At 52.2% G+C, this 13,185-nt stretch overlaps 1 protein-coding gene across 1 annotated transcript in view; it reads right to left on the minus strand.

Annotated features, from left to right (window-relative positions):
- The window catches only part of LOC118094384 (myosin-6), a 56,683-nt gene extending 43,871 nt beyond the window's left edge, over positions 1-12,812 (minus strand). The window contains exons 1-7 of the mRNA XM_060281859.1: positions 12,738-12,812; positions 11,075-11,106; positions 9,696-9,897; positions 7,919-8,062; positions 6,467-6,623; positions 5,984-6,011; positions 5,739-5,847 (exon numbers count right to left, since the gene is read on the minus strand). Coding sequence (XP_060137842.1) covers positions 5,739-5,847; positions 5,984-6,011; positions 6,467-6,623; positions 7,919-8,062; positions 9,696-9,896 — 639 coding nt within the window. The 5' untranslated portion in view covers position 9,897; positions 11,075-11,106; positions 12,738-12,812. The remainder of the gene's footprint in view (positions 1-5,738; positions 5,848-5,983; positions 6,012-6,466; positions 6,624-7,918; positions 8,063-9,695; positions 9,898-11,074; positions 11,107-12,737) is intronic.
- Positions 12,813-13,185: the final 373 nt, after the last annotated feature.

Raw genomic sequence — 13,185 nt, forward strand, 5'->3', positions numbered from 1 at the left:
GACAGAGGATCCAAATACAGCAGCTTAAATGAACCAATAGTAGCTGTACCCTCTGGAACCAAAAGGCAGTTACTTTATCCTAATGCAAATACAGACAATAATAATACAGATATAAAATCCTTTGACTCAATACACAACACCCCTCCCCCCCTAGTGAGCACAGCAGACGTAATCCCTCAGGTACTGTGGGGTCCTACAACTTCTACCTGATCTCCTGACAACAGGTGTTGCAGGTTCTGGATTGGGTGTTACCTGTGGTGGAGGGGCTGCTATAGGGGTTTCATCAGGAACAGATGGAGTCCCAGACATCTCAGGGTCCCCGACCTGTACCTCGTCATCATGAGGACTAGCAGACCCTGGTTCATTTGCTGAAGCCCCTGGTGACTGTACCTCTGGACCATTTTCACTCTGGTCTTGCAGCTGTGCGTCATTAGCCAGGGATGAATTATCTGACTCCTCCCTGCTGAGCGCCCGGCGCCTCAGCTGATCTATATGTCTCTTCCAAACTTGCCCATTTTCCAAGGTCACATAATAGGACACAGGTCCACTAGCCCGGGTGATCACACCGGCCACCCACCGCGGACCTCGTGAATAGTTCCTCACCCAGACCAGATCTTCAGGGGCGAGATACCTTGTTGTGTCAGTCTCAGCCTGGGAGGTTGCTCTTGAATTACGGTTTGGCATTTTATCTGGGTGGACATAATCCAGCACCGTTACCAGTCTTCTACCTAAGAGCAGCTCGGCTGGCGACTTGCCCGTCGCAGTACACGGCGTCGCATGCTGCAAAAATAACATTCGCGCAATGCGAGCCGACCAGTTACCCTCCATTAAGCGCGCAATGGATTCTTTGGCTGTTCTTACCATGCGCTCAGCCTGCCCATTGGAGGATGGGTGAAAGGGCGCGGATGTGACCCCTCTTATAAAGTTATCAGCCAAGAATGCCCTGAATTCTTGGGATACAAAAGCTGCCCCATTATCTGATACAATGGTCTCAGGTAACCCGTGGGTAGCAAACAGCTGCCTCAACACCTTGATTACGGCAGCTGATGCCATGCTAGGGACCATCGCCACTTCTAACCATTTGGAATATGCATCAACGATAACCAAAAAGACCTTCCCTTGGAATGGCCCAGCAAAATCTATGTGCAGCCGGCTCCAGGGAGTCCTGGACTGCTCCCACCAGTGGACTGGTGCTCTGGCCACTTCTGGCCGCACCTCTTGGCATGCCTTGCATGTTCGTACCCATTGTTCTATGTTCTGGTCCATTCCAGGCCACCACACATAACATCGGGCTAGCGACTTCATCCTGACCATTCCCGGGTGTCCCATGTGAAGCGTCTCAAGAACCCTGTTTCTCAGTGGTGCTGGGATGATCACCCTATCTCCCCATAGGAGACAACCCTTATGCATGGACAATTCGTGCTGCCTTGTCGCATAAGGCCTGAATTTTTCTTCATGCGGACCACCTGGCCACCCCCTCCCCACCCAAGTGAGCACACGGGAGAGAACAGCATCTTTCCTAGTTTTCTCAGCTATATCCGTAGCTGTTACAGGAGCCCCCGGAAGTGTTTCTAGCATCATAATGTGCTCCGCCGGAGCAGGATCCTCATTGCTCCCGCCAGGAAGGGGCAATCGACTCAGCGCATCAGCATGGCACAACTGTTTCCCCGGCACATGGGTCAAGGTGTACTGGAACCCATTCAGGAATATTGACCAACGCAACATTCTGGGGGAGAGAATTTGTGGCGTTTGTTTGTTTGGGTTGAACAACCCTAACAGTGGTTTGTGGTCCGTTTCAATGGAGAAATGGCGACCGTACAAATAATCATAGAACCTTTTGATTCCGGACACAATAGCCAGTGTCTCTTTATCAATTTGAGCATAGTTGCGCTCTGTGGGCGACAACGTACGGGAATAGAAAGAGATGGGCTTTTCCGACCCATCCGGTTCCCTATGACTCAGCACAGCCCCCAGACCGTATTGAGAGGCATCACATGCCAGGACCAGCGGCTTTGACTCATCATAATGAGCAAGGACGCTCCTGCTACTCAGCATTCCTCGCAAGGAGTCAAAAGCCTTCTGCTGCTCCCGCCCCCATCGCCACACATTCTTTTTCTGCAATAGTCTATGTAATGGTTCAGCTACCGAAGCTTTCTGGGGTAAGAACGAATGATAAAAGTTAATAAGTCCCAGGAATGACTGCAACTCCGTCTTGTTCTGTGGTCGTGGTGCCTCGATGATGGCCTTAATCTTAGCATCTGTGGGGTGGATGCCTGATGCATCAATTTTAAACCCCAAGAAATCCACAGTTGGCACCCCAAAACTGCATTTTTCTTTTTTCAGTTGCAACCCCACCTCCTTGAACTTGAGCAACACTGCACGGACACGCGCAACCAGTTCCTGTGGGTCTTTTCCAGCAATCAAAACATCATCAAAAAATGGCAAGACCCCCGGCAGACCTCTTAACAGGCGTTCCATGAGCCCTTGAAAAATCCCTGGGGCCACACAAACTCCGAACTGTAATCTGTTAACTCTGAACGCCCCTTTATGTGTGACAATAGTCTGTGCTTCCGCTGATTGTGGGGTTACTGGCAGCTGTTGGTAAGCTTGTGCCAGGTCAATTTTGGCGAACACCTTGCCCCCAGCCAGTTTAGCCAACAGATGTGATACGACTGGAATGGGGTATGAGTTTCCCCTGAGTGCCTTATTGATAGTACATTTGTAATCTGCACATATCCTGACTTCCCCATTTGCTTTAAGGGGTGTGACGATTGGAGTCTCCCACTTAGCAGAGTCCACGGGTGAGAGAACTCCCTGCTTGACCAATTTATCCAGCTCTGCCTCGATCTTGGGTTGCAGTGCAAATGGCACTCGCCTTGGTTTGAGTCGGATTGGAGCCACCCCGGGGTCCAACTCGAAGTCAACTGGGGGCCCTTTATAACAACCCAGTTTTCCATTAAAGAGACCAGCAAATTCCTTGCATAATACCTCACTCATCTCAGGGCAGGTTTGGATTGAATTAAGCCCTGAGATACTCAGTCCCAGGGCAGGGAACCAGTCAGTGCCCAGGAGACTGGGGCGACTGCCCTTCGCAATCACCAGTTTGAGTACAGCCTGTTTGTCCCGGAACTGTACTCTCACGGCACACATTCCCATAACATGGATGCGGCCTGCTGAGTACGACTGCAAGGTTGCCGGAAAGGGCTCCAGAGGGGGCAACTTACCCCTGGGGAAGAATGTCTTCGCGGTCTGGTCCGACACGATGGTGAATGCGGATCCGGAGTCCACCTCCATGTCGCACTGCTGACCCTCAATCTTCACCTTGACGTGTGCCTTGCCTTGCGCTGGAAACTGCACGGCCCTCCCGTTGATCTCCGTTACGTAGTGGCAGTCCTTTAGAAAACGAGTTGCTGTGGGCGGTCTGCGATGCTCCAGTCTAGGTGCTCCTGTCGCTCCCGACGCCGCCGATCTACAGACCCTGGCGATGTGACCCGTCTTTCCGCACGTCCGGCAGATAGCATCCCTGAAACGACAACTCTTCCTTTCATGGTTTCCGCCACAACCTGGGCAACTGCCTCGGCGATCTCTGTGCACTGTGCAGGCCTGACGCACCGACTTGACCCCACGGACTGGGCTCTGGCTCGGAGTAGCCTCTAGCTCGTCCATGGCATGCGCAACTTCTATCTGTGGCTTAGTGGCCTTGCGACTGGCATCAAGCTCCTCTCTTTCATAATTCTCCGTGGCGGTGGCCTCTTTCAAGGCTGAAGCAAGGGTAACCTCTTCTTTAGCCACGATGCGTCTTCTGGCTTTCTTGCTGCTCAGACCACCAATAAACCGATCCAGGAGAGTCTCTTCCAGATTTTGGAAGCCGCAGTGCTGAGCGAGCTTCCGGAGTTCAGCCAGAAATGTGGATACAGACTCCCCAGCATGCTGCTGCCTCTTATGGAACTCCATCCGCCGGGCCATCTTGGTCTCAGTAGGCGCCAAGTGGCTTGTTAGGCAGGCAAGAATATCTTTGAGAGATGTCTCACTCAGCTTCGCTGGAGCAAGTAATGCCTTGGCCAGCTTGAAGGTCTCGGGCCCACAGTAGCTCAGGAATGTGGCCCTTCTTTTGCTGGCATCGGTGATCCCTTGAGCCACTGCGAAGAACTCGAAGCGTTCGACGTAGTCTTCCCAGGTGTGGGGCTCTGATGGCTGGAAGGGCTCCAATACCCTTGGACTCTCCATTGTCCTAGCGGCAGGGTCGTCTTCTCAGCTGGCCAGTGAGTCTTGTTCTCAGCTGCAATCCGGACTCTGAGGCAGGGTTGTGTTTAACCGCTCCTCAGCATTCCGGATCCCACCTTCGTCGCCAGTTGTTGTGATGTGGGGTTTGTGATTTCAGCTCTCTTGACAAAACATGCTGGAGACAGTTCTCTAGTAACAGCTCTTTATTACAGTGAACAAGACTGAAGACTGAGGAGAGGAAAGCTACATTTATAGGGACAGGGGACTAGCTAGGAAGGGATACATTTTGGAGGGAACAATATCAAGCAATCACAGTGCTGCCTTTTGGAGGAAACCAATAAGACAGAGGATCCAAATACAGCAGCTTAAATGAACCAATAGTAGCTGTACCCTCTGGAACCAAAAGGCAGTTACTTTATCCTAATGCAAATACAGACAATAATAATACAGATATAAAATCCTTTGACTCAATACACAACACTGAGAGTTGTTAGGAGACCCCCATTCCCCTCACAGAGGTGCAATTCTCAGAGTGGTCTAACAGCCAATCCCTCTTCCCAGAGAACTCAGGGAAATGGGGTGGACTGGGGTGGGTGGGTCCCCAAACAACTCTCAGCACCATGAATAAGCCGCAGCTCCCAGAATTCTTTGGGGGAAAGCCATGACCGCTCAAAGCAGTACATGACCTCCTAGTGGTGCAGCAATAAAACCACTGGCACATTCGCAAAGCTAAGCAGGGCCTGATATGGTTTCCAATTGGATGGGAGACGGCGTGTTGAGATTCCTGCAAAAGGAGTTGGACTAGACGGCCCTCGGGGTCACTTCCAACTCTGTGATTGAAATGTACGATGTTAATGGGACCTTAGCCAGCTATGCCAAGGGCCTAATTCTCCCTGGGGTGGGAAACCTATGTCTGGGCTGCACCAGTTTCAGATGTAAATGGGGGCTCCCAGAATGGATTCCTACGCAAGAAAGCTAGCATGTCAGAAACCAGAGTTTCTTCACATCCATGCCTTCGTTTCAAGCAGCTCTCAGGGAAACTGAGTTCTCCAAGGGGCAACACTGAGACTAAGGAGGAGGAAGCTGGTTCCTGGGTTGGATATGCGAAGGTAGACATTTGGGGGCTGGCTGGGGGCAAGCTGCGGTCGGTGAGGCAGTGCCCCATACACCCCAATGGACCAGCCACAGCTGAGCACTCTTATACTGATTTGAGAGTCACGGCTTTCCCCAAAGAATCCTGGGAACTATAGTTTAAAAGAGTGCCTTCCCCATTATCAACCATCTTGGACCTTACGATCAGCTGGTGAGGCCTTGTTGGTGGCTCAACCTGCCTGGCAGTGACAGGGCCTTTTTGGTGGTGGCTCCCCATTTGTGGAATGCGTTCCCTGCGCCCCTCTTCCTCGTTGCAGACTTTCAAGAGGAATTTAAGTGCATTACTCGGCTGGAAGAGGAGGCGGGAGGCCTTCGCGCAGGAGGGAAAGGCCTGCGCTTCGCACACGATCACTCGTGGGTACCTTGTTGGTGTTGGCGGCATCCTTCTTGCGGTCGCCGATGGCAGCGATGCTGGCAAAGTACTGGATCACCCGTTTGGTGTTCACCGTCTTCCCTGCACCGGATTCTCCGCTGGAATTAGGACAGAATACGGCTGTGAGGCAGCCGGTCAGAAGGGAAGCCTGCAGCTGCTTATGCAGTCAGAAAATACTTTGGGTTTTTCACAACATGCCAAATTGGGAGAAGGGGGTCATTTTGAGGCACTCACGTGATGAGGACAGACTGGTTTTCTCGGTCTAGAAGGAAAGAGAGAATGTAAGAATGGGTGAGATTGAGGACCAATGTCTCTGGTGTTGAGCGGCTAACCAGAGGTTGCTCAGAAATGTTCACATGCAAGGTAAGGGACTGAAAATTGCCCCCTCCTCTTTTGCCCTTAATACCAGGTGGTCAAAGATAGAGTCCTTCAGAACATGGTAGTTCCCTTGCTTTGGTAAACAGCCATAGGCTATGGGTTTCTCCAGTTCTCCAATTATTTATTTAAAAAGGCCGCTTATACCTTGTAGCATCATGGAATGCAGTGAATTTGAGCATATTATGAGATTTTAGACTAGCTTTTCACCGCCCAGCGCCTTCCAAATGCTTTGGGCTACAATTCCCTGGAGCAGATTAGCCAGGAGGGTTCTGGGATAAACTTGCCCTTGCCGCCACACAAAATAAAATCCCCACACAAGGGCAATGAATCTTTTTGTACCCGTCAACATGTATTGGTACGCATTGTCGGAGATGGAGAAGATGTGAGGAGGGGCTTCGCTTCGCTTCTTGCCCCTGTAGGCAGCCACGACCTCAGCGCTGTAGACCGGCAGCCATTTGTAAGGGTTAACAGTCACACAGAAGAGGCCGGAGTATGTCTGGGGGGGGGAGAAAGGAAGAGGGAACGAAAAGCTGAGGGGGACATGCATGCCGAGAACCAAGTTAGAATAAAGTGTATTTATTCTAGAATACAGTACGTTTCCAAGCACAGGTCAAAGTGTTGGTGCTGACCTTTAAAGCCCTAAATGGCCTCGGTCCAGTATACCTGAAGGAGCGTCTCCACCTCCATCATTCTGCCCGGACACTGAGGTCCAGTACCGAGGGCCTTCTGGCGGTTCCCTCGTTGCGAGAAGCCAAGTTGCAGGGAACCAGGCAGAGGGCCTTTTCGGTGGTGGCGCCTGCCCTGTGGAACACCCTCCCACCAGATGTCAAAGAGAAAAACAGCTACCAGATTTTTAGAAGACATCTGAAGGCAGCCCTGTTTAGGGAGACTTTTAATGTTTAATAAAAAAAATTATTTCATTTTTCTGTTGGAAGCCGCCCAGAGTGGCTGGGAAAACCCTGCCAGATGGGCGGGGTATAAATAATAAATTATTATTATTATTTTTATTATTATTATTATTATTATTATTATTCATACCCTCCGACATTTATCCGATGAAACTAGGGACATCCCATTTCATCAGTATACTTTTACTATTTGTATCGCAGATATCTTACTAGGTTTCCCCAGCTGCTCTGGGCAACTTTCAACATATGTAAAAACATAATAAAACATTAAACATAAAAAAACCCCTTCCCTATACAGGATTGTCTCTAGACGGCTCACGGGTCAGATAGCTCCAGAACAGGCATCCCCAAACTGCGGCCCTCCAGATGTTTTGGCCTACAACTCCCATGATCCCTAACTAACAGGACCAGTGGTTGGGGAAGATGGGAAATGTAGTCCAAAACATATTTGAGGGCCGAAGTTTGGGGATGCCTGCTACAGACCCTCCAACATTTCTCCAATGAAAATAGGGGCACCCCAAGGAAAAGTGGGACATTCCGGGATGAAATCAGAAACCGGGACAGCTTCTCTGAATCAGAGACATCCCTGGGAAATAGGGACACTTGGTGGGTCTGGGAGTGGGCATTCGATCTGTGGCTGGTTTGCTGGAAAAATATTGAAGATCTAGCAAAGAAACCATAGTTGACCAAAGGGGACTACAATTCCCATCAGCCCCAGTCAGCAGCCATTTTAGACTACAAATCCCATCAGCACCAAGACAATCACCGTCACCAGATGGCTGTGCTGATGGGAGTGCTAGTCCAAAACTTTTGAAGGCCATCCGGTTGGGGAAGGTAGCCCCCTAGATGGTGGGAAGCCGCCCCCCCCCCCCGCCGGACTTACATAGATCATCCAGGCGGCGTAGCGCTCCTTCAGATTGTAGAGGACGGCAGCTTCGTGCAGGAAGGTCAACATGGCCATGTCTTCGATCTTGTCGAACTTGGGCGGATTCTGCTGGTAGACGTCCGCCTCCTTCACTGTCACCGTCTGGGGGGAGTTAGCAGAAAACCACCGTCCAGATCGCACAATCAAAAACACCGACCCACCAATTCCCATCGGACCTTTAAGCTTCCAGAACACCTCCTCCTTCCCCTTTTGGGTCATGACCATGGTTCTTTGGCCTTTGACGGATGCAAAAGCCACAGCCCCTTTGCATGGGCGTACCCAGGATCAAAACTAGGGGGGGGCAAGGGGAGGGGCCAAGACACGGAAGGGGAGGGGCCACAAAGTGGGCGGGAACGGCGAACTCGCGCTCCGCCGGGCTGTGCCCCTCCCTAGAAGCAGGGCTGGTGGGCGGAGGCGGAGCCCAGCCCAGCGGAGCGCGAGTTCAGCGTTCCCGCCCGCCGCGCCGCGCTCTCTGGTTCCCCGCCGCGCTTGGCCTTGCCAGAGGGCGCGACGGGGAGCTGGAGGGAGGGCGCAGCGCGGCGGGCGGGAACGGCGAACTCGCGCTCCGCCGGGCTGTGCCCCTCCCTAGCAGCAGGGCTGGTAGGCGGAGGCGGAGCCCAGCCCAGCGGAGCGCGAGTTCAGCGTTCCCGCCCGCCGCGCCGCGCTCTCTGGTTCCCCGCCGCGCTTGGCCTTGCCAGAGGACGCGACGGGGAGCTGGAGGGAGGGCGCAGCGCGGCGGGCGGGAACGGCGAACTCGCGCTCCGCCGGGCTGTGCCCCTCCCTAGCAGCAGGGCTGGTGGGCGGAGGCGGAGCCCAGCCCAGCGGAGCACGAGTTCGGCGTTCCCGCCCACCGCGCCGCGCTCCCTGGTTCCCCGCCGCACTTGGCCTTGCCTGAGGGCGCGCCGGGGAGCTGGAGGGAGGGTGCGGCGCGGTGCGGCGGGAATGGCGAACTCGCGCTCCGCCGGGCTGTGCTCCGCCTCTGCCCACCAGCCCTGCTTCTAGAGTAGGGCAGCTGCCCTAACTTGCCGCATGGTGGGTACGCCCTTGCCCCTTTGTCCTCTTCAAACATTGCCAGTTCGTTGACTTTACACTATATCCTGCTCTCCTCAGAAATCATCAAAAGGTGAGAAAAGCCTGCCGGATCAGGGCCAAAGGGCCCATCTCATCCATCATCCTGTTCTCACAGATGCCCACAGGATAGCCACAACCCACTTTTAAAGTCATCCAGATGGGCAACCCTCACTGCCTCCTGTGGCAGTGAGTTCCGCAGTTTAACGATGCGCTGCGGAAAGAAGCACATTCTTTCCCCTGCCCCAAATCTTCCGATATTCGGCTTCACTGGAGACGAGCGTCCTCACAAACATGAACGCCTCCTTGGCCCATCCTCCCCGACCTTTCTTGGCAATGCTCTTTGCTGTTCAAGCCCCTTGGATTCCCATTCCATTAGGGGACGGCCTCTTGCTTTGCACCCATACGGTCGTCCCAGGTTCAGCTCCTGGTGCCGCCAGATACAGCTAAGTCCTGGACAGCATCTGCCATTCAGTGTAGACAAGGCTGAACTAGGTGGACCAATGGGTCCCTCCTCAGGATGAGGCAGGTTCCTATGTCCCTGCCCACCTCTTTCGCAAATCCCAGACCCTGCATGGCAGGGGGCTGGGCTAGATGACCCTTAGGGTCCCTTCCTGCAATTCTCTGATTCTTTGCACCACTCCCGACCTTTGCCCTTGCCACAGACCTTGCCGTTCTCGGTTTGCACGGTGACCATGCCTCCCTCGCGGCTCGTGACCTTGCCCTTGACAAACTCTTCCTTCTCGTCGGGCACGAAGCACTCCGTGCGGATGTCGAAGATCCGGGTCTGGGCCTCCAGGCGCTCCTTGTCTGATTTCCGGAGGTAGGGAGCTGCCACCCCGAACTCGGCCATCACGGCGTCACCCATGCTGCGTGGCAGAAGAAGGCAGGGAGGGCCTGAGAGAAGCTCCGCTTACGGCGAGAGAGAGAGAGACCACCGTTCCTCAGCACTGGCACACAGCAGCACCAGTATTTTTTCAGCAAGGATAGGGAGCCTGTGGCCCTCTAAGGCAGGGGTCAGCAACCTTTTTCAGCCATGGACCGGTCCACCGTTCCTCAGACCTTGTGGTGGGCCGGACTATTTTTTTTAAAAGGGGGGGGGGTGAACGAATTCCTATGCCCCGCAAATACCCCAGAGATGCATTTTAAATAAAAGCGCACATTCTACTCATGTAAAAACACTAGGCAGGCCATACAAATAACCCAGAGATGCATTTTACATAAAAGGACACATTCTACGCATGTAAAAACACGCTGATCCGTGGGCCGGATTGAGAAGGCGATTGGGCCGCATCCGGCCCACGGGCCTGAGGTTGCCTACCCCTGCTCTAAGGGCTGTTGGACTCCGATTCCCATAAGCGCTAGCAGCCAGCATGTTGGGAGTTGTAGTCCAACAACTCGTGGAAGGTACTGTATCATATCTCAGTAGCCTGCTAGTAGTGGGATAATCTGCCAGTTCCAGTTTCTCACAAGCCATACATTTAAAGCGTGCAAACGCACACCTGAGACTCTTGGGAACTGTATTTTGTTACAGGAATTGTAGTTCTGCAAGGGGTAAACTACAGTTCCCTCGATTATATGGGCTGAGGCGAAATATGCTTTTAATGTACATGACCTCTGTTTCTAATTTTTTCAGTCTTAAGCGCTGAATCTAGACATATATAAATATAGCTGTGAAAATGCTTTTTAAAAAAAAAAACCGTTTAAAAAATACATATGGAATTTCCCATTAGCTCACCACTGCCATCTAGCCTCACATTTGTGTAATGCACTTAAAACGTTATACCTGCAGCCGTATAGCTGAGTTGGCTCTCTGCATTTCCATACCAGTTTGCAGTGAAAACAAAACAAAAAAAGTCCCCATGAAAGTTCATAAGCATTCTAAGGCGAATATATCATGATATATGCTTGAACGAGCTTTTGCCTGATAAGACACATTTTTACAGCGCAGTTTCCCCCCTATACAATTCATTTCATACAATTCAGTTCATATATGAGGAGACACAGGGGGGAAGCGGCAGAAAGGTTGAGACAAGGTCATCCTACCTGTTAGAGCCTTGGAGGAGGAAGATTAGAGTCTGAGAAAAGAAATGAAAAGAGTTGGTGGAGGAAGAATGAGTGTCGGGCTTGAGTCAGGAACCGGCCGCTCGCATCTTCTCGCTGAGCAGGTGGGAAAAGCAGCTGGAAAGTCTGGGCCAAGAGGTTGGTGGGTGGAAGAGGCAGGGGTTGCAAAAACTCATAGCCTTATTGGGGAGGATAAATGCCCCCCCTACATCTCCTTCTTCCACCCAAGCAACCCCCACATTTTTCTTTGCCTGTAATAGTCACCCACTCCTCTATCCAGCCTCTAACATCTTGCTTCTTCCCTGCTCCATCTGTCACCCATGGCCTCGTCCGCCCCCTCCCCATAAGCCCCCCCCCAATGTATACAGGGAACTCATCTCCAACCCCCCCCTCTTGCCCTCCTTTGTTGCCTTCCACAAAAATATTTTTCTTTTTTATTCGATTTATTTCACACACCTCCTGGGGGCGGGGGGGGGGCGGGACCCTCTTCCATCCCTCAGACCATCTTACTGCTCCGTACTGGGCTGTCTACATTTAAAGCAGACACCGCCAAAATAATTCTGGGAACCGTAGTTTCTTAAGGGGGCAGCGACCTGCAGCTCTGTGGTGGGTAAACTACACAATTGCTTTGGGTGGGAACGTGCTTTAAATCTGCTTTAAATGTGTGGTGCGCATGCAGCCCAAGTGTTAATTTCAAGTTTCCAGTCCTCAGTGCTTTCAGAGCCCTCTCTTCGCCTTTATTTTCCTTCTCTGTTTACTGCAAGCTCTACTCGCCCCCCCCCCCAATATTGTCTCCTTCTTCAGTCAATGATATATAAATACCTCCTCCCTCTCTGTTAACTCGCCTCTCCCCCTGGCCCCTTGTAGGTGATAGCAAGCATCTTTCTTCAAAAGCCCCAATATCCACAAAGCTTTTCTTCACGCACCTCACCCTCGTAGGCGACCGAAAGATTTTTCGCAAGCCCCCTTGGGGAGCTCCGGAGACCTGTGGAACTCAAAAGCTTACTTCCACAAACCAGAACCTCCATCCTCGCAGTTTACTTGCTCATCCCTGACTTCTGCTTCATTGCACTTCCCGTACGCCTGGGCTACAGACACCAGAGAGATGCACCCAGGTGTGTCTAAACAACACAGGTAAATAGGCAGGTGTGTCTGTGTGCCCACTGACACTTCTGCAAGTATGTAAGCCATTTACAGATTATTGCCATCATTGTTCTGATAACAGATCAAACTTGCTAAAGAAACAAATGTTGATCCCTACAAAAGCAAACATGGACCAACTCATTTAGGGTCACAAATCTGAAGCTCTCACCCCCATGGCTTCCCCTAAAGAATCCTGGGAACTGTAGTTCACGCACCACAGAGCTGCAATTCCCAGCACCTGAAATAAACGACAGTTCTCGACAATCTTTGGGGGAAGAGCTTTAAACGTGGCGCTTACATGACCTCAGCAGCAAGAGAAACAGCATCTCAGCCCTCTTATTCCGGATCCAGCTTGGAAGAAAATATTTGCAGCCAAAAGACGTTTTGCTTCCTTCGCATCCTTTCCCGACCTACACGCCCGAGACCCCCAATTTATTTATTCCCTCCACTTACGCCCATCCCACAAGCCCCACCAGACACCCAGAGACCAAAAATCTCTTACGCCAGGACACGAAGGTAACTCAGCCTGGAGTCCGAGCAAGATCTGAGCCTTTGGACCAACCCCCCTCCCTTTATATCCTCCTGTCCGAAATAGCATCATCCCCACCTCCCTGAAACAGGCCCTTTGCAGCTGTGAGTGACATGATGACAAGGATTCGGAGAGATGGCTCCGCGAAGGACCAGCCTGACCATGAATGGCGCTCGTCTTCATCCCTTCAACTGTCCTCCCCCCTCCACAACCTCTCCTCTCTGCAGCCCCTCTATTCCCAGAGGAGGGAGGGACATTCCTCGGGGGGGGGGGGGACACGATGCTGTCAGTGGCTGATAAGCGCCAGGGAAGTGAGCTGGAATGACAGCAAGTTTCAGGTCTGTGCAAGTGTATGGGCGGAAGATGCTAGGCCAGGGAGGGAGACAATTCATTGATAAGGAGAAGACTTTGCAGTTAGGGA

The sequence above is a fragment of the Zootoca vivipara genome, chromosome 13 (assembly GCF_963506605.1).
Source record: "Zootoca vivipara chromosome 13, rZooViv1.1, whole genome shotgun sequence".
In the NCBI taxonomy this organism is placed as follows: domain Eukaryota; kingdom Metazoa; phylum Chordata; class Lepidosauria; order Squamata; family Lacertidae; genus Zootoca; species Zootoca vivipara.